This window comes from Manis javanica, chromosome 4 (genome assembly GCF_040802235.1).
Source record: "Manis javanica isolate MJ-LG chromosome 4, MJ_LKY, whole genome shotgun sequence".
In the NCBI taxonomy this organism is placed as follows: domain Eukaryota; kingdom Metazoa; phylum Chordata; class Mammalia; order Pholidota; family Manidae; genus Manis; species Manis javanica.
The window spans coordinates 52,563,893-52,584,766 of NC_133159.1; the positions used below are offsets into that span (position 1 = coordinate 52,563,893).

Consider the following 20,874-nt stretch of genomic DNA (forward strand, 5'->3'; position numbering starts at 1 on the left):
ATTTTGTGTCCATCTGAATTTTCACACTTAAGATTTTTTTAAAGCATGATAACTGATGTAGTTATTGGTGACCAAGCCATGCATTACTTAATCCCTTTAATTCTTGTGTTTGTTTTACCAGTCAGGTAACTCATTAATGATAGTATATGCCCTAAGTATGTAGGGCAGACTCAAACTGATAAAAGGAAAACTATATCTCATGTCCTTCTATACATATGATATTCTCTTCTAAGCAATGGTTCAGGGGATGTATAAGATTTCAAAAATATACCTTAAACTGTTAGTTCTCATAATTACTGGGTTCATACAAAACCATTTAAGAAGAGTTCTTAGGTTTCAAAAGAGTGTCAGGTTATATAGTGGTGCCGTGCTGGAGGGAATTTCAGACACCATGCAAAATAGATACTTCACTTTTGCAGACGAGAAAATGTAAGGCCCATAGAGGTGAATGATTGTTCAAAGTCACACAGCTCATCAGAGACTGAGCTGCCCTGACTTCAGACCCCCATACTCTCAGGCCTGTGGCTTGTGGACACTGGGGCCAGGATTCTTTAATGATGTTGATTCTGGAAGATACAGGTCTGGCCCTGAATGTCCAAACCAGCCACACTGGGGGCATGATTTCTGGCCCACCACATTGTGGTGGTTGACCTGGTCTGGCAGCCAGTGGAAGAAGAGCCCTGTGGTCCATGTTAACGCTTTTTACGTGTATACAGTCCATTCCCACAGCGTTTAACTTTTAAAGTGTTAGAGATATGCAGGTCTCCCACTAAAGGGAGGCAACATCAGAGGGGGACCCAAACACATGCAAAGTCTTCATAATGTCCCTCTGCACTTTTAAACATTTGAACTTTAAACTTTTAAACTTTGATAAATTATGTTGAAGGTTTGATAGAAACAAATTGTAATAAGCTATGGTTCTCTTTTTCTCAAGTGGGTTTGTGTGTATAGAGGAATAGGAGGTCATTTTAAACTACGCAAAGTAACTTTATACATGTTATTTGAACTCTTATAACTTTGCTCTTTTTCATCTCTGCACCCAGATTCAAAAGATTCCAAGGAGAAGAATAAAATGGAAATCTTGTACATACTGGTGCCAAGCGTTGCTGTTCCTCTGGCTATTGCTTTACTCTTCTTCTTCATCTGTGTCTGCCGCAATAACCAGAAATCATCGTCACCACCTGTCCAGAGGCAACCAAAACACGTCAGAGGTCAAAATGTAGAGATGTCAATGCTGAATGCATATAAACCCAAGGTAAAATTAGCAGTACAGAGCTGCATTTATTCTAGAGGCTTTCAGTTAAAGCAAAATTTATAATCCCCCCCAGCTTAGAAATCCAATGATATGGAGTCAGAGTTTTATAAGAACTGGAGTTTGTTTTCAGCATAACCATACATCTCTAACTTTGTCCAAGGCAGAGTACACATACTCTCATTAGTATGTTCACCTCACTGTTGGGCCGGCCATATCACTGCCTCACCATGGAGTCTGGGTGACAGGAATCCTGAAGAGATCATCTCTCCCAGCCCTTCAGGACTCAGAATGGGAGCTATTTTTCAAAATTTCAAAGAAGGAAATTCTGTACTCTTGCAAAGAGAAAGAGATGAACACTGAGAGAGAAATCCAACATTTTTATTAACTTCACTGTCGAAAAATCCTTTTTATTGCACACCAATGAGTATGTACTTATCACTGATGTGTTTTTTACCGCCACCAAACAAAAATCCTTGTTATGCCTAACCTAAATCCACTTTGCTTTGGTTTAAGCATATTTTAAGTGTTGTCCTTTCTAATCTTTGAAGGCTCTTCTGTGATAGCCCACCTTAGCCATCTCTTCTCTGGGCTAAATCAGTCCACATCCTTTCAGGTTTTCCTTCACATCTTTCAACCTGTGGTTTGCTTGAAGTCCTGGTGAAGAACCCAGGGTCACTGCCCCTTACCTAAAGTGGAGCACACACACCACATCTTGGACCTGAAATACAACAGAGGCCTTCTCTCTGGAAAGCTAGTGCCTCAGTCCCAGGTTTTTCAGCAAAAAGATTTCATTGAAATAATTCAGTATTGTATCCTAAAACCTCTCTTTTCTTCTCATTCCAACTCCATAGGAACATTCATTCACTTATTAAACAAATATTTCTCTTCTCTGTGGGTTAGTGATCGGATTATTCTTTTGACCCTCATAAAGAAAAGATGTATCACTTTTAATCCAGTTGTAGGAAAAAAGTCTTCACACTCAAATTAACTAATCCTTAGTACAGAAGCATAATCAGGATGGACATATAGCCCTCATTTGATTTTACTCTGCTCTGCAGTTGGATTTTTTTTTAATTTAAAAAGTCTTAGAAATATTTTAAGCCTATTGGAAAGTCATATTTATTAGTAAGATTTTTGGGTTTCTTAAAAGCTAAAATTTCATTTTTAAGTATTCTAAGCAAAACTGCTGTTCTCTTAAGTATGAATTTTTACCATAAAAATGCCCATAGACCAGAAAAGTACAGAATTCACTAAGTGGCTTGGAGGATGGGTAGAGGTGGAGTTTCAACTTTTTGGACACCCTAGCTGCTAGCTAGTGGACATAGCATGTTATGTAATATCACACTTAATCCTTACAAAGGTAGAAGAAAAGAAAGGTTAATATTATTGTACATTCATGAAGTAACACTTTGTTGTCCTTTCATATATCCCATGACTTCAAACTTCTAGTGCAACAGTCTGTTCTGTGAGAATCCTACCCTGTCATTTCTGTTATTAAGTGTCGAGAAGCCATAGAAACACCAACATTTTGGGTGGGAGAGGGATTCAGGTTAGTTTGGTTTACATAGTCACTATGCAGCAGTCACCATTCTGGAGGGGTGGACTCCTCATTACTGTGGCAGGAACCATGGGAAGAGTCACTTCCATTTAGGAAAGTTATCAGTTTTGTAGGTCAGCCTCAAAGCTGCAAGTCAATTCCATTTTTAGCGGAGGTTTGATTTGCAGCACATGATATCCAAAAGGTTCAATGTTTTGGATTTATGCTATTTTTCAAATAAAGATCTCAGAGATCTTTGTGGCATACATAGAGAAAGGCAAATATGTTGATTATGTATATACCAAGGAAGTATTCCAGGAGCTTTTACATTTATCATCTCATTTAATCCTCACAGCTCTTCTAGAGGATAGGTATCATTATCACTCTTTTACAACCCAGGTAACTGAGATTCATCCAGATTATGTAACTTGCTCCAAATCAAAGAGCTAGTAATTAGAAGAGATGAACTGTGAGCATAGGATTTTTCAAGTCTACAGTTCTTGTAGTTGCCCCATGATGACTTTTTCACAGAACAAACCTTGCTGGGAAAGAGAGTGGTGGGTGGTGTGAACAACTCTGAGTCCACTTGGTTGTTTGGGGCTGAATACCATCTACAGGCATCATCCTGGCTTGTGACAAATCCTTGAGAGGCCTGTATAATAGACGCAGTCCTGCCAGGATCATGTGAAATTTGGCCAGAGCTATAATATAGTCCTCCACCCTCTATGGTCATAGAGACAAATGTACCCCAAAGACTTGGTGAAGTAAACACTGTTTTCATCATTTCTGGATCATTTCTGAAGTGTCCCTTGCAAAACATCCCAGTGCCAAGATACTGCCAACACAAGGCTTAGGATTTTGTATCGAGTAATTGTGAACCAGGCTGGAAGGAAGAAGGGCCTGGGTATATTTGCCTGGGTTGAGGAGGAGAAAGGACACAAGAGGAACAAATGCTAGTTCTTTTTTTCCTTACTCTCCAAAGAGATTTGGCTTCAATCAAACTTGTGTTATTCAGTTGTTTGTTTTGGTTCTTACTGACTGCCTTTCCTGGAAAAAGCACAAAGGACTTTGTAGACCTTAAAGAAAATTCCTAAATGTAAACAGTCAATCTCTAAAACTACTTTGCAAGGTCACTGACACATAAATATTACATGTACCTATGAAATCTAAAGGAAGGGACACACATAAGAAAGAAAGAAAGAAAAAAGTCCTGAGAACAAACAGCCTGCCCGAGTAAAATCAAAAAGCTATTTGGAGGCTGGGATGAAAAAAGAATGAAGGATGGAAGCTGGTCTGCCGTGGCCTGGTTCTTATTTTTCCTTGGTCAATGCAAATCAGAGACTCCAGGATTCTTATTCATTCAAATGACTGTGTCCGTCAGGGTTCAAGCTATCTATTTCCATCTCTCTCCACTTGCTGAGCTGCTGAAATTTTCCCAAGTGTTTAGATTAGAAGAAGAGGCTCCTCTGAGAGATTAGAAATCCATACCCTGCAGAGGGGACAATCGGAAGCTGCAGACAGACTGGCTGACGGGCCCTGGCTAGAGTCCCCAGAGACATGGATGGTGAAGTTGGAAGTTAACATTTTTGCTGAGTTTCCTTCTGATCTGTGGGGAAAGGAAGTCAGTGGACCAGAGAGGCATCTTCAACAGTCAGGAAGTGGAAGGGCTCCCCCTCGCTCCACCTCCAACTGCCGGGCCACCCTGAGAAGGAAGTGACTGTGTTCATGTAAAGTACTGTTTGTTTATTTTCCTTCCATTCTGCTCAGCAAAAGATTTCAAGCCATTCAATTAGATTAGATAATCTCTTCTTTTCCACATTTAAAGTCCTCTGATGAGTACTCTAGTGGTACATGAACAAAGTAGGATTTTTCCATATTTCCTTACAAATCTTACAGTCTGAGTGGGTGTTTCTTAAAGGTACTGGAGAAAATGCACCTGCTCCAAGCAGCCTGGAAACCTTAGCTACCCTTCTTTCTGGTTCTTTCCCTTTGCCCCTTCATGAGCGTCGTGTGTCTGAAGAACAGGGCAGTCTCCTAAGAGAGAAAAACTGCCAAGCATGCTCTTGGGGAGCTGGAGAGAGGGCAGAGCCTCTTCTCAGGCACAGGGACCCATTGTCCTTCCCTGTGTGAGTCACCTCCATGGGATTTAGGTGCAGAGAAGTAAGAGGTGGAGGAGTTTGAGAATGGGGGGCAAGAAGAGTGGGCAAGGGGCTGGGGAAAGCAACAGCCGAAGCCTGGGTTGGCCTGGGGACCATTCTCATGCTCCTCCCGGCTGATAGAAGGAACACTGAGGTGAAAGCAGGGTTCGCCTTCTTTCTAAAGCTGGTGGCTATGTTTTACTTCTCAGTTTACCCTCATCTCTTGCCAGCCTCTCTGTTTTTTCACTTCAGGATAATTCATTAGTCCTTTTCTTTTCCAGCCACAGTAGTTTCTGAATGTACTGATGCTTGATTATGTCCTCTGGGCCTGTCCCTTTTGCCAGCCACATGCTTCTGTCTAACAATCCCTGCTGCAGTCCAGCTAGCCCTCTGAAGCCCCTGTCCTTACCCAGGGTCACCACACGTGGTGCTAAAACATCCTCAGTAACTTTTCCACTCATTCCTTAAAGCCAGTGTCTCCCTAGGCTTCTGAGCTCATTGCTTTATTGGCATGTTCCTCTAGGGAATCATTGGTGATGTAATTTAATCAAATGGCCTTTTTCCAAGTCTTTGTCAAGTCAAATTTCTCTGGAGCATTTCATATTCTTAACCACCATCTTGAACTACTTTTTCTCTTGTCTCTCCTCTTGTCTCCTGTTTCTTCACTGGTTCTCCTTTTCATTCCCTACCTAGGAGCATCCTCTAGTGTTTGTCAGTCCTTCCTCCCTCTTCTCCTGTGCTGATTTTGTCCTCCTGCCTCACTTTAGTTCCCATTTGACATCACGATTCTCAATCTGGAAGGACCGATCTCAAGTTATAAAATTCTTCCTCCCAGAACCCAAGAATCTGTGCTCTCTGATCCTGAGGTACCTTTCCACACACATTTTTTTCTTCATCTCTTTTGGGGAGGTAGTTTGATAAACTTCAAAGAGCGAGGATTTAGAGGCCAAGAGAGACGATTACAAATATTGGCTCCATTGTTTACTGCCATGAGCTCTGAGCCTTTGTTTTCTCATCTATAGAACAAAGACAGATGGCTCTTAATAGTTCTTAATCAGACAATTAGCTTAGTGACCTGGTCTCTGCTCCTTCATGTTGAGTGACCACAGGGTGTCTGAAGAACCTGCTTGAGCAATTCTTCTACAAGACAGAAAAAATAATATACTCTGATTCAGAAGATGCTTTGGCGATGCCAGCTAAAGAATGTAACAACCACGACTGGTCTTTACTGGGTTCATATTCTGCATGGCTACTGTCTTAGTGAGATTCAAGGTTTTGAAATATAAATCAGGCTATGGCTTGGGCCATGGCATTAGTTCATTCTATTTTCACATTAAACCAATAGTGTGGGGTAGATTTTAATAGCTGGTTGCATTAGTCATCAACTGATACTGTATACCAAAGACTGTATACATACAGAATCATGTATGAGGAACCACACGAGAGTCATCCGAGCTTAATAATAGCTATTATTGAATACCTGCTATGTGCCAGACATGGAGACCATAACAATGGTTACCAATTTTTTTGGAGTGATTTGTTTTGGGGATATTTTTGACACTTTGAGATAGTGTGTCTGGCACTTCACAGGTACTCAATAGCTAGAAGTCACTATTTTTAATAACAGTGATGATAAGAAAAATACAGATCTTTTAGGTGACGCCTAAATGCTATACTCAGGATAATGTATGTGAGCTGGGGAGGAAGCTTTAGGATCCAGCAGCCCACAGCATTGACCAGGCTGAGGACAGAGGCAAGGGAATCACGGCAGCAATGACAGAGGTGTAGCTATTTGGGTATATCTGGTATTCCTTGTGCCCATCAGGTTTAGCATAACCCCCCCACCCCCCACCCCCCTTGTTCCTAACCCAGATAAAACCTACCAGGGTGGAGAGGGTTGGGGCATGAGGACAGGGAAGTAGTCCAGAACAGAGCCTCAGCTTCACCCTGTCTGTAGAAACTTTACTGCTAAAAAGAATTAGTATTATAAATGGATATATTATAAATGGGTATTACAAATAAGCTAAATTACATCATATGTATTATCTCAATGGAATCTCTATTATAACCTTCTGAAATAGGTACTAAGTGAGCCTGATTTGGGGGGGTGAGGAAACTGAAGCTTTAGGTTAAGACCTTGCTCACAGTCATGCAGCTAGTAAGCAGCAGAGCCAAAACTAAAACCCAGGCCTTTGCCGTCTCCCTCTGCTGTCTTAACCTTCAGACCGACTGAAACACACAAGCCCAAGTTAGGAGCACCTGGTGGCTCAAACTGATGATAGAATGACTGGCATCTGCTCTGCCTATTTCCAGGCAGAATAGACCCTCTCCCACTGACATTTTAAAGTAACTCCACCAGAGAAGCAACCCTAGTCCCCACCATACATTCAAACTGGCTATCAGAAAGTTACATGATAGAGAAAAGAACTGCTTCTGAAGTTAAATCACTTCCAGAAAAGCGCAGCTGAACTCTGAACAAATGTGGTAAACTATTGGATGAAACTCCCTCTAGAATCTGATTACATAAGCCAGAAGGCACTTAACTTAGTTCAGCTGTAATCTTTGAAAATGTCCATAACCTCCCAAAATAAAATGGTTGTGGCCTTTAAGCTTTTAAAATGTGATCATTTCCGTTTACGAGTAGAGTCCATTGTTTCACAATTCCAACACTGTTCATCTAAGAACCAGTACAATGCACAAGAAAGGAAAATAGACTTTGGAGTCAAGCAGATTCCTGTTAACTGCCAGATCCAGATACTGAGAAATCTGTACACTCTCCAAGGCTCTTGTGCCCAATGCGGGCAAAGGCTGCTGAGGTAAGATTGTGTTCGCTTGTCCAAACCAACCAATGGGAGCGATAGAGAATCAACCAGAGTAAGGCCTAGGTCACAGAGAAACCAGAAAGCAATTACACCTTGACAGTCCACTTTTACACCACTGGGCCTCATGCTTTTAAAATTATGGAGCCCTCTGAGAATTGAATGAAAATGGCCACATCTTCCCAGAAAAATGCTTCAACTTTGAAGTCACACATAGTTGGATTTGAGTCCTGGCATCACCCTCTAAGAGTTGTGCTTCTTAATCAAGCTACTTGACCATTGAATGCCCTAATTTCTTGATCCATAGAATGGGGATAATCATAGTATGGATCTCGTGGGGTTGTGATGAGGATTAAATGAGTTGATGCATTAAGCACATAGCAAATAAGGGAGTACAGAGTGGTCATCATTAGGGAGACAGCCCAGGGATTTGCCTACCAGCGGTGGGATCACATAACTGCTCTATTCCTCAGTTTCTCCATCTGTAAAATGGGGATAAAGTCATAGTGTCCAATTTCATGGTGTTACTGTGAGGCTGACAGGAGTTAATATGTATAAAGTCCTTATAGCCTAAAGTGTAAGCACTCCAAAAACAAATGGTAGCCATTGTTATCTCAGTGTCTGGCACATAGTAGGTATTCAATACGTGGTAGCTATTATTAAGCTCAGATGATTCTTGCGTGGTTCTTACACTATTCCTTATATATATACTCTTTGGTATACAATATCACTTGACTGACTGATGCAACCAGCTATTAAAATCTATCCCACACTATGGGCTACATGTGAAAACAGAATGAATTAATGACATGGCCCATGCTATAGCCTGATTTATATTTCAAAACCTTGAAACTCACTAAGACAGTAGCCATGCAGAATATTAAACCAGTAAAGACCAGTCATGGTTCTTAGATTCTTTAGCTGGCATCGCCAAAGCATCTTCTGAATCAGAGTATATTATTTTCTCTGTGTTGTATAAGAATTGCTCAAGCAGGTTCTTCAGACACCCTGTGGTCACTCAACATGCAAGGAGCAGAGACCACCAGGTCACTGAGCTAATTGTCTATTCAGAAAGTCATACTCGTTTATTCCAGTGGATCTCAAAGTAAAGCTTTGAGTACCCTTATCACCTGGGAACTTGTCAGAATCTCAGACCTACAGAATCAGAAACTCTGGGAGTGGAGCCTAGCAATCTGCATTTTAACAAGCCCTGCCCGAGCACTGCTCCTCCTATTCCATTGCCTGCTCTGATGTACACTATGCTGGTCAGTACTTGAGATTCAGAGAGCAAGTAAGTCCCACAGAAATACAGATCTCAGGGAAAACTGCTTCCAAAGAGAAAAAGTATCTGGCAGTGTCCCCCTTTTACCCAAAATACCCCTTTAATTTTAACAGGGCCAGAATCTGCTTCATTATAACTCTAATGAGGCTGAGGACAAATGCCACTGTCTGGAACCTTCTCTTCCTACAGACACGTGGGTCAGTTGTATGTACATGCACTTCAGTTCTCCTTCAGTTCCTGCTGTGGAAGCCACATTCCTGTACTGGGCCCTGGTTTTCTCTACCTCATGTAGCTCCGCTTTTTTTTTTAATCTGTGTGTCTACTTGAAGCTGGACTCAAAGTAGAATATTCATTCCCTACTTTAGAGGCAGAAAGTCACAAAGTGGGATCCGTGCTGCACACAAATGGTGGTGGTTATCACAAAACCTTCACCTCATTTCCTATGGTAATCATTCACGTCAAGTGCCTGGGAAATGGCAGGTTGGTAGTGAGCTGTGTCACCCAGAGGAGGCATTTCAAATGCGCTATCACCCATGGTTAACTTCCCAAAGTGGAAAGAGGTGAAGTCACTGAGTCTGTCCTCCTTATCCATCTGTCACCTACATAATTACAATTTTTTAAAACTCGACCCACAGTTCATTGCTTTCATATTTAACGTTATTAGATCTAAAAAGTTCACACGTCCCACTTAGTATTCATCTCTCTGGTGAAACGACCCAGTACCACCCACTGGCCTGACCTCTGTGTCCTCAGTTTAGACAGTGCTGCGGTACTCACATCTGACTCACATCCAAGTGATTCACATCTACACTGTTTTCTCTTCATTTTCCTTCTGTGAAGAGCTCATTTAAGCTCTAATGTAGTTGCTCTTCAAAAACTGCTATGGGAAGAAGCCACAATTGAATTTTAGAATGATATATCAACTTTACATCAACTTTGATTTTTCTCCCCTGCAAAATTATATAATTTGTAAAACCATGCTGAGGCAGATGTGTGTTTACTTTGAGAAGTAAAAATGTTAACATTTAAACTGAAAGCCTGTTTCAGTTTTTAAGGTACTTAATTGCCTTACAGCATATAATAAACGGAGCCCATCTTGTCATTCAACTAATGGAGGGAGTGATAAAGAGATAGGAGCCCAGGACCCTATTCATTCCAATTTTCCTTTGTACTTGGTTTACTTTGGCACTGTGCCTCCTGTGTATTTTACACTTCTTTACATTTTGTACATCCCTGTATGACAAATACTTGTCAAACAAAAACTAAACAGATTTATAACCCCTTAACTTGAAATGAGCCAAAATTGAACTGCCAAAACTTTATGACTTCATTTTCTTTCATAGTTTTCCACTACATTGGTTCAAACAGACAAACCCCACTTGAGGTCAAGCAGAGGTCATTTCACTTTCATTACTAAAATATAATTTACAATATGCCAGACCTAAACAAGTTTAGCCTAAAGGGTTTGTATAATGTAAACCATCTGTTCCTCAACAATACAGCTAATTTCCTGCCGTCACCGTACAGTCTGCTGACTGCTTCTTTAAGGGTTTTTATGATTTTTTAACTAGTTCAGGATTTATGTAAAATTTGAAAATGAGTCTATAGTTAAGACACATTTGTACCAAGTAACTTGAGCATTTTTAAAATGCAAAAGATCACTGTGTGAATTGTTCTGTTGAAACCAAGCTCCGAGCAGTTTTTTCTGGGTACTTCCAGGCTGGCTATACAGGTGTTCCAAGGAAGGGTTTTATAAAATCTGCCCTTTTAGGTGCTTTCTGCTCTTCTCTTTCCAAAGCAAATTCCCAAATTTGGTTATGACTGGCTCTGGTGAACTACTCCTTCCTTCTGTAGGCTGGAGAAGAATTGGTATTATAAGCCATATGGCCTACTGGATATTGGTGAGATATGACAAGACACACTTTGGGGTCAAAATGTACTCTGTCATTTGTCTAAACAGGGAGAAAGAACAGTTACAGTTCACAGAGTGACTGCACACTGAAGGCTGACCTCACAGCCCTGCGAGGTGTCAGGCCCCAGGCTGAGCCTCCAGAGACATTCTGTGTCACACTGGGATTGCCGGCCAGCAGGCTTCTCTGGTTTCAAGGAGAATGGTATGGCCCAAAGCAGGAGGCCTTGGACATGCAAGTGCAGCTCTTTTGGCTCTCCTCAAAATTCTTGATACTTTTCTAAGCCTCTTCCTCCATCTGTAAAATGGCAAGCGTATGAGTTCTTCTTCCAAAGGCCAACAGAAGAGAACACATTGCTTACCTCAGTGTATGGGAATGCAGCCGCCTGCTTAGCCATGAAGCCCCAGGGGCCATGTGTCAGGCTGGTGCCAAGGACCTGTCTACCACCTCTTCTCTTCCAGTCCCCAGAAGTTGGGCCTGCTTGCTTCCTTTTCCTGTCTGCCAACATTCACTCTTCCACATGGGTTCTTGCTCCCTTCACCTCTGTCTGCATCTCCCAGAATCCTAGAGGAGCAGGCCACAGGCCACTCAAATTCTCACCCACCCTCTGGGTCCCAAATTAACTGTTGTTTTTTAAGACTTAAAAAAAATCTAACAACTACAGAAGAACAGAGGAAGATTAATAAGAGGAAACATAACACTTATTTTTTGAAACATAGAAAAAATATAAAGAGAATTTATAGAAGACTATCTAGAAGTTCTTAGGGCTGTAAAGGATCTGAATCACTTACCTTTACTCCACCTTCTGGATAACTTCCATAATAAGGATAATAAGATTGAGTTAAGAGCAATTTCTAGGTGGAAATTACTTTCATACATTGTTACATTTAATCCCTACAGTAACTATGGAAGGTAGATATAATATTATTTCATGGACATGGAAACAGAGGTACAGATAAGTTAAGAAACTCACCTAAGGTCCACCAACTCATATATAGGATTTACCCAACAGGATTGTTGTGTTAAAAGAGTTAATATCTGTTCAGTGCTTAGAACAGTGTCTGGCACATAGTAAGTGCTATATGAGCATTAACTATTATTAATAAAAAGAAACAGGTCCAAGATGCAAATGCAGATTTGTATGAGTCCACAGGTCGTGTGGTTTGAGTACACCATACCTCCTTAGGGTTGGTTTCAGCGAGCGTGGGAAGAGGGAGGAGTCTTAACTCCACATTATATCAATCTAATATTCCCTGGGTTTAGTCCCTGGCTCCCATTTTCCCTCAAAAGAAGTTCATTACTCAGTCTCTTGCCCTTCTCTTTCACCAAAGCCTAGGGATCCTGTTTAAAAAAATAATTTGTACTTACTGTGCCATTCAAGGAACCCTCACATAAATTGGATTCATTTAAATCATCAGGAAAAGTCCTGATAGAAATCCCAGCTTTAAGCTCATGCAGGAAAAATTCACCTTAGGTTACTCTTGCCACAAAAGTAAAATCATCTGAAAGCTGCAAGAGAAACACTGGGTTGGTTCTAATGGCCATGTTTCCCATCACCCGCGAGCGGCTCTCCCGAAGGAATGCCACACCTCCCCCAAGAGTCCAGCCCCTAGAGGTGAAGGGAAAACAGTGGTGGACCTGTGACTGCAGACGGAATTTCCTGATTCAATCAGATGGAAATTGTTTGTATGTTTTGGAATTATTTATTTTTTTGAATTGGTAATATATTTGCCTGGTTCAAAATTGGTAAAGTATAAAAAAATCTGCCACCTCTGTCCCCCTCCTCCTAGTTCCCACCTCCACACTCCCCAAGAAGCCCTGCTGTTTCCTGAGTACCCTTGCTGAGTTTCTCTATGCATATGCAAAGAAATATAAGTACATTTATTCTTTTTCTCTTCCTCTTCCACACAAAAGCAGTGTACAGCATTTACTGTTCTTTTGCTTTTTATTTTTATCTTAGCAATAGGATTTGGGGGATCTTCCATACTAGCACACAGAAAGCATCCTCATTTGTTCTTATAACTATATCATGTCCTATTTACTGGCTCCACCATAACTAACCAGTCTCCTCTAGGGCTTGTCATTTAGTTGTTTCTAATCTTTTGCTATTACAATTCTGTAGTGAATGGGACTATTATAATATTGTAGTGAATGGGGCTGAATATTTAAAGCAATGTGTCACTATTATTTTCAACAGAAATAACTTTCCTATAAGACATTTCCAAACTCAAACGCCATGAAATCTGCTTTAATGAATAAATGAGACCTATTTATATTAAGAAATATTATTTGCATGGAAGAGTTAATGTTCCAAAGTCCTCAATTCCATTTTGTTCTTTGAAGTGGGCATTTTGCTGCAAGTTTATTTACACTTATAATTAGGTTAGTGGGCATTTTGCCCTGGAAAATATCAGCCTAGAACAGAGCTAATTATCATGAATTCTTAATTAGTGAGTATGGATTAGAGAAATTTTTACTTAATTTTCTAAACTGTTGTTTTAAACTCTGTACAGAGAGCTCTGAATTCCATATGTATTTGCAACACTGTCAGCTTCAATTGAGATACTCAGAGCAGTATTCTTTTTCTAAAAAACAAGGATTTAAAGTACAGGGATTATTTTAAAAATCAGTTTATATACAAATGCATTGCTTTTAAGACTTTTTTCTTAACAAATTAAATGTCAGGCTAGATTTAAGGTGAATTTCAAAAATAGTAAAAAAAAAATAGTGAAAACACACTGTGGACATTTACTGCCAAGATCATATGTCACAATTGAGTACAGTTGACCCTTGAACAACATGGGTTTGAACTACATGGGTCCACTTACATGCAGATTTTCTCAGTAAATACACTGGAGAATTCTTTGGAGACAATTTGAAAAACATTTTCTTTTCTCCAGCTGTACTTTATGATAAGAATATGGTATGTAATATATATTTCACACAAAATATGTGTTAGTAGACTGTTTATATCAGTAAGACTTCTGGTCAAAAGCAGGCTATTAGTTTTTGGGCAGTCAAAAGTCAACATGGATTTTTGACTGCATGGGGATCAGCACCTCTAATCCCTGTATTGTTCAAGGGTCAGCTGTACTGATTTTCATTGTGAGCTAGATGCTTTTCCCTGTTTTAAGGTCAATCAGTCAACATCCCAGTTGTGAAGCCCTGGGGATATCAACTGGGACAAAGGACAATGCCTCCCTTCAAGAAACTGAAATTTGATTGAGAGGACAAAATATATTCATAAATAGAACAGCATCAGCAAGGTATTAATAGCTGAAAGTCAAAATTGCACTTACCATGCACCAGACAGCATGCTGAGTACTTTCAAATGTTAACTTATTAAATAAGTCCACAGGAACCCTTCAAGATAAATATAATTATAATCAGCTATTATTATTCAATTTTATAGATGAGGGAATCAAAGCACAAGGTGGTTAAATATTGTACCTATGGTCACAGCTTGTACGCGGAAAGGGCAGGATTCAGACTCAAGTTATCTGACAGTAGAGGCCCCCCTGCTGCCTCTTGGATGTGGTGGCATTTAGAGCATGAAGCAAAAGGACTCCAGAGGAGGCCCATAGGGTCAGGGGGAGTTTCAGAGGAAGCAAGAATTTGACAAGTAGAGAGGAAGGAGCACATCCTAAACCTCCCTGCCTCCACTGTGAGCACCACAGAAAGACAGTCTTTCATTTTGTTTTCTCTAGTTTTTCACACAATAAATATGCCGAGCAAAGGGAAGCATTGCAGGAACACAGGTATTAGGCAGGAATGTGCATGGTGTATGGAGGTGGACAATGAGGAGACGCACTTAATTAACGGGATGCTATCATAAAAGAGGGAGTAAGGGTAGAGGGGTAAGGGACCAAACACACCCGAAGTGCCTACCAGGCAAAAATTAAGGCTGTGTCTCTGCAGCAGTGCGTCTCACTCTAACGTTCGCGAAATCACCTGGGCCTTCTTACATGCACATTCTGATTCACTAGGTCTGAAGTGGGCCAAAGAATCCTCACCTGTAGTAAGCTTGAAGTAATGCCGAAGTTGGTGGTATCAAGACTACATTTCGAGTAGCAAGATTCAAGGTGACAGCTGGAACCGTTGTTGGAGCAGTAGTGGCTGGTGGGATAGGGGCGTGATAGAAACCTGCCTATGGCTCCTCCTCTAAGTGGCAGCCAACAGTTTTGAAGACTCACAGACCTATAATCAATATTTTCTTTATACTTTCTGATTTATAGAACCCACCCCTCCTTTCAGACACCAAGGAGGCTTGCCTTAAGAAATGTTTTGGATCACACTTTCCCTTTCTTTTCCTACAGAGCAAGGCTAAAGAGCTGCCCCTTTCTGCTGTACGTTTTATGGAAGAATTGGGTGAGTGCACCTTTGGGAAGATCTATAAGGGCCATCTCTATCTCCCAGGCATGGACCATGCTCAGTTGGTAGCTATAAAGACCTTGAAAGACTGTAACAACCCCCAGCAATGGACAGAATTTCAACAGGAAGCCTCCCTGATGGCTGAACTACACCACCCCAACATTGTCTGCCTTCTAGGTGCTGTCACTCAGGAGCAGCCTGTGTGTATGCTTTTTGAGTATATGAATCAGGGGGATCTCCATGAGTTCCTCATCATGCGATCCCCACATTCTGATGTTGGTTGTAGCAGTGATGAAGATGGGACTGTAAAGTCCAGCCTGGACCATGGAGATTTTCTGCACATTGCGATTCAGATTGCAGCTGGCATGGAATACCTATCTAGTCACTTCTTTGTCCATAAGGACCTTGCAGCTCGCAATATTCTAATCGGGGAGCAACTTCACGTAAAGATTTCAGACCTTGGGCTTTCCAGGGAAATATACTCTGCTGATTACTACAGGGCACAGAGTAAGTCTCTGCTGCCTATTCGCTGGATGCCCCCTGAAGCCATCATGTATGGCAAATTCTCTTCTGATTCAGATATCTGGTCCTTTGGGGTTGTCTTGTGGGAGATTTTCAGTTTTGGGCTCCAGCCATATTATGGATTTAGCAACCAAGAAGTGATTGAAATGGTGAGAAAACGACAGCTGTTACCATGCTCTGAAGACTGCCCGCCCCGAATATACAGCCTCATGACAGAGTGCTGGAATGAGATTCCTTCCAGGAGACCAAGATTTAAAGATATTCACGTCCGGCTGCGATCCTGGGAGGGACTCTCAAGTCACACCAGCTCTACTACCCCTTCGGGAGGAAATGCCACCACACAGACGACCTCCCTTAGTGCCAGCCCAGTGAGTAATCTCAGTAACCCCAGATACCCCAATTACATGTTCCCAAGCCAGGGTATTACACCACAGGGCCAGATTGCTAGTTTCATTGGCCCACCAATACCTCAGAACCAGCGATTCATTCCTATCAATGGATACCCAATACCTCCTGGATATGCAGCATTTCCAGCTGCCCACTATCAACCAACAGGTCCTCCCAGAGTGATTCAGCACTGTCCACCTCCCAAGAGTCGGTCCCCGAGCAGCGCCAGTGGGTCGACTAGCACTGGTCATGTAACCAGCTTGCCCTCATCGGGATCCAATCAAGAAGCAAATATTCCCTTACTACCACACATGTCAATTCCAAATCATCCCGGTGGAATGGGTATCACTGTTTTTGGCAACAAATCTCAAAAACCCTACAAAATTGACTCAAAGCAACCATCTTTGCTAGGAGACTCCAATATTCATGGACACACCGAATCTATGATTTCTGCAGAACTGTAAAATGCATGACTTTTGTAAATGTGGTATACAGGAGAAACCAGAAAGCTGTAGAAAAGATTTATATCCAAATGGTTTTATTAAAGTCAGGTTCTCATTTAGCAGACATTGCAACAAGTATCTTCTGTGAAGTTAACTGTGTCCTACCAGCAGGGCAGATGCCAGCCAGAGGAAAAAGCATTGTGGGATTAACACCCCTTCAGGGTAATGACCTGCCATTGGGACTGGTACATGGGGTTTCAAGTAATGAAAACTGAAAACCCGTGAAGAGAAAAAGAACCTTGCAATTAATACCAAGCCAAAAAGGAAAAGTCATATGGTGCTCTGTGTATTCATCTTCAGTCACCATGACTGGTCTCTTCCCAAAATGTATATACCACAGCATTTGTCTACCTGCTGTCTTTTCTTCAGGACAGGTGTTCAGGAATAAAGTTGGTTCAATTTAGACTCCACGCATGGAAGTGATGCTCAGAATCAGTGAGGAAACTTCAGGCCAAATTTGAAATCCCAGTTGGAAACGAGCCATAAGACAAGTGTAAGATCCCCTGAAGCCTCCTACACAGCAGGGCTTCCTTGGGAAAATACAGTGTGCCTCTTTGTGACTCTCCTCTGCTGATCGTGACAGCCTTTTCCACAGCGTGTTCACACAAGCCCTTGAAATGACATAGGGCATCAGACCATAAGAAGGCCAGAAGTGGTTTCTGGAATTTATTGGCTGATAGTTCACTTCATTGCATTAGAAGCGAGGCACCAAAGGAAGCACGGGAGAATGGCCCCACAACCTAGATCACCAGCCATGGGAGAGGAACAAGTTTCCCATGGGGTCAGCCTTACAGGACCTTCCCTGGACCAATAACATTGAATAAATGTGTGGCTGCAGATAAGCCTATCAGTGCTTGCAACCTCCTGCCTACGAGTTGTCCAAGGTATAGGGGTGTTCATAATCAGTGGGCTCTGGGGAAGCAGTAAACTCTATGACACCAATATTTAGTTAATTTAAAGTTTCTCTCTTTTTTTTTTTATTTCTGATCTGGAAATGTTCACAGATTTTATTCCAGCACCAAGAGTTATGACAATTTATTATTAGAATTAGTTGGACTCCAAAGACTATGAATTCTATCTTACAAAATATTACAGCATTTTTTTTAAAAAACAGACAGTGAGTTCTCACTTCAAAGATTACCATGAGCTGAATTTTCTAAGCTGGTAAATAGAGGCAAAATGATCATTTGTGTCTTGGAGGTATCAAATGTGCATCTCATGCCATTTACCTGTAGCCAACTTCTGCCATGTTCAGAATTCTTATGGGTTTCAAGTTTTATGTAGAAAGGAATGTTATGTTTGATTTGTATGTTGTTAAAAAAAACTCCTTTAATCTAAACACAATGTCTGCAAGTCTCATTTTTAAAAAAATTTTACAGTTGAAAGAGACTTACAGAGAGACTTAACAGAATATAAAGTAATTCCTGGAAGTGATATTTGATGAGGAGAATGTAAGAGAATTAAAAGAACACTGATGTTTCAATTACATAAAAAAAAAATACGATTAGGATGAGAAATCAAAGAAGTGTGTCTACCAAAATGTGTTGGAATTTTTCCAAACACTGAATCTTCAGACAATAAATATGGACTCATAGGTACTGTGAACTCAAAGAATTGGCTATATCCAGATTTATTAGGAAATAAATTAAGACATTTTTAATGGCATAAATAAGCTGATTCAGAAGTCACATTTCTTAACTTTAGGTAGAGGAGAATATTTGTATCCTTTTGTTGCTATGCAACTGTTTAATGGTGAAGAGTCAAACCACAATTTTGTATATCATATGACAATCAATTGTTTTCCAAGAATATTTATTATTTTAAGTAAACACAATTTCAGTGAATCTGAGTTTTTCTAGAAGTCCCTTAAAGGGAAATTTACCTTCCATGAGCCAGTAAAATACCTATTCTGGAAAAACATTACTATGGTTAAAAAATAAATTCAAGTTAGTTTTTTATAAAGAACTGTAACATTTATTTTAAACATTTTATAATTACTGAATTCATTAAGGTGAACAAACTAAATTTCAAAACCACTTGTAATAATGTATTTTATAATAGTACTGTGATACCACATACACAGTCCCTTTTGTATTAAAATAGTATTTTTTCACAAACTGAAAAATATCTTTTGCTTTGTTGATATTTTGTAAGATGACCTTATTTTCAGATCTTTTCTTTTTTTTGCACAAAACAATGTTTATGGTTTGTATCACAGAAGTGAAAATATATCTGCATTTTTATATCTGGTCTGTTTCCTTATTTCCTTTATTTGTTTTTTCTCAATATAGATTTTCTTCAAATATATAGTGGTAGTATTCAGATATCTTGCCCTGCCATATCTTTTCTTATTTTCATTGCATGCATTTAATCACTGTATTACTTAATGTTCGATTTGTTATTATGGGCATTTCACATAGACAAGCATGGAATGTAATGACAAAAAGGTTATTTTATATTGAGGATATATGCATTTGTATCTCACACACCAGAGATTATATTAAACACTGATTATTTTATGCTGCTGTTTATTAAAAAAAGTTTACTTAAAATATTATTTCCTGAATATTGCTATCATGGAGGTATTTGGGAATTTTACTGTTTTTTCTCTAATGACTGATGTTTCATAGGAAGAGAAATCATAATTCCCCTTTACTACTATTTCATTGAAGTGAATTTTTTTTTTAAGTAGGTTTTTAAGAGACTTGGGCATTCTTTTGCTAGTGGCCATAGTGGAAAGGAGAATTCCAATGATTTCAGGACCACATATTATCCACCTATATATGGCAAGATTTTAATTTTTAAAATCAAAATAATATATTGAATAATTACTTTACAACCAAATGGAACATAAAACTGGTTTTAGAAGTTGCATTCTTTTCTGCCTTGATGTTTCCATATGAACTTAGACTTCAAAAATCATGTCTTAGAACTCTGAAGACAAAAAAGCTGTGTGCATCTTATCATGTTCAACTTAGATTCCAACCATATTGATAAAATAAAAGAAATGTGGCCATTTAATTGTCACAGCTTATCTTTATGACCTTATTTGCCCAAAAGAAAGGGTTCCCCATCTGGCGATCAATACACACTGTCAAGGAAAATGAGTATCATTATGAAAGTTCAAAGAACATGTTCATTTCTGCTATTTAATACAGAAGGGAATACAATAAAACCTTCAGAGCCTTATCCATCTGTTTTAGGTATAGCTCTTGTCACCACCTCAGTGATCAAACTCAATAAAGAAATCACTTCACATGGCAGTGAGATCAGTCTCAGGTTGAGTTTCTCCCTCTCGCCTGAATTCCTCAGTCTGCTCCTCACTCCCATTTCCTTCTTATGTCTCTCCAGGCTCTTCCCCTCCCACCATCCCATCCCTTCAACTCTGTGATTTGAGCCTTGCCCTTAATTCCCTAATCACCAACATCTGCAAGCTTGCAGCACCACCTCAGATAATGCCTTAATACAAGCCACTAAATACTGATTAAAGAGGAGCTCTGTTATCTACACACCTTCAGAGATGAGTGCCTATCTCAGTGATCCTCGAAGCATGGTCCTCAGACCAACAGACCTTGGAACTTGTCAGAAATGCAAATTCTCAGGCTCCACTTAGAAATACTGAATCAGAAATTCTGGGGATGCAACCTAGCAATCTGTGCTTTATCAGGCCCCTTCCCACACTCTAAAAATTAAGAATCACAGAACCAGCCTAATTTAAAGCCTGGGGTGGTGGTCATTACATCCTTAGTAATGTATATATGAGCATTTAATAACACTTTGGTCCCCTTAAAGGAAATCAAGTTTTAATAAAAAATTCAGCACTAAAAACCTTTTGCTTTAACCACTTGACAATTGGCTATATATATATTTTTTTATTAAGGTATGATTGATATACACTCTTATGAAGGTTTCACATGAAAAAACAATGTGGTTACTACATTTACCCATATTATCAAATCCCCACCCAAACCCCAATGTAGTCACTGTCCATCAGTGTAGTAAGATGACAATTGGCTATATTTTTTGTAATTGTTCTCTTGAATAGAAAACTAACAGTACCTGGCCTTTTCTGTTGCCTAGAACTCCTTTCCAGTTCACTCAAGCCCCACATTCTTGGATGGTAAGCAAAGCTTTTCCCTTCAGATGGACA

General features: G+C 40.1%; 1 protein-coding gene across 8 annotated transcripts in view; it reads left to right on the forward strand.

Annotated features, from left to right (window-relative positions):
- The window catches only part of ROR1 (receptor tyrosine kinase like orphan receptor 1), a 383,873-nt gene extending 364,133 nt beyond the window's left edge, over window positions 1-19,740 (forward strand). For 7 of the 8 annotated variants that reach the window (XM_073234068.1, XM_037024370.2, XM_037024367.2 and 4 more), the window contains 2 exons: window positions 1,044-1,255; window positions 15,258-19,740. In XM_073234068.1, the coding sequence (XP_073090169.1) occupies window positions 1,044-1,255; window positions 15,258-16,685 (1,640 nt within the window). In that variant the 3' untranslated portion in view covers window positions 16,686-19,740. Of the gene's footprint in view, window positions 1-1,043; window positions 1,256-10,991; window positions 11,146-15,257 lie in introns of all 8 variants that reach the window. The other variant, XR_012130193.1, reaches the window with a different exon arrangement.
- The last annotated feature ends 1,134 nt before the right edge of the window (window positions 19,741-20,874 follow it).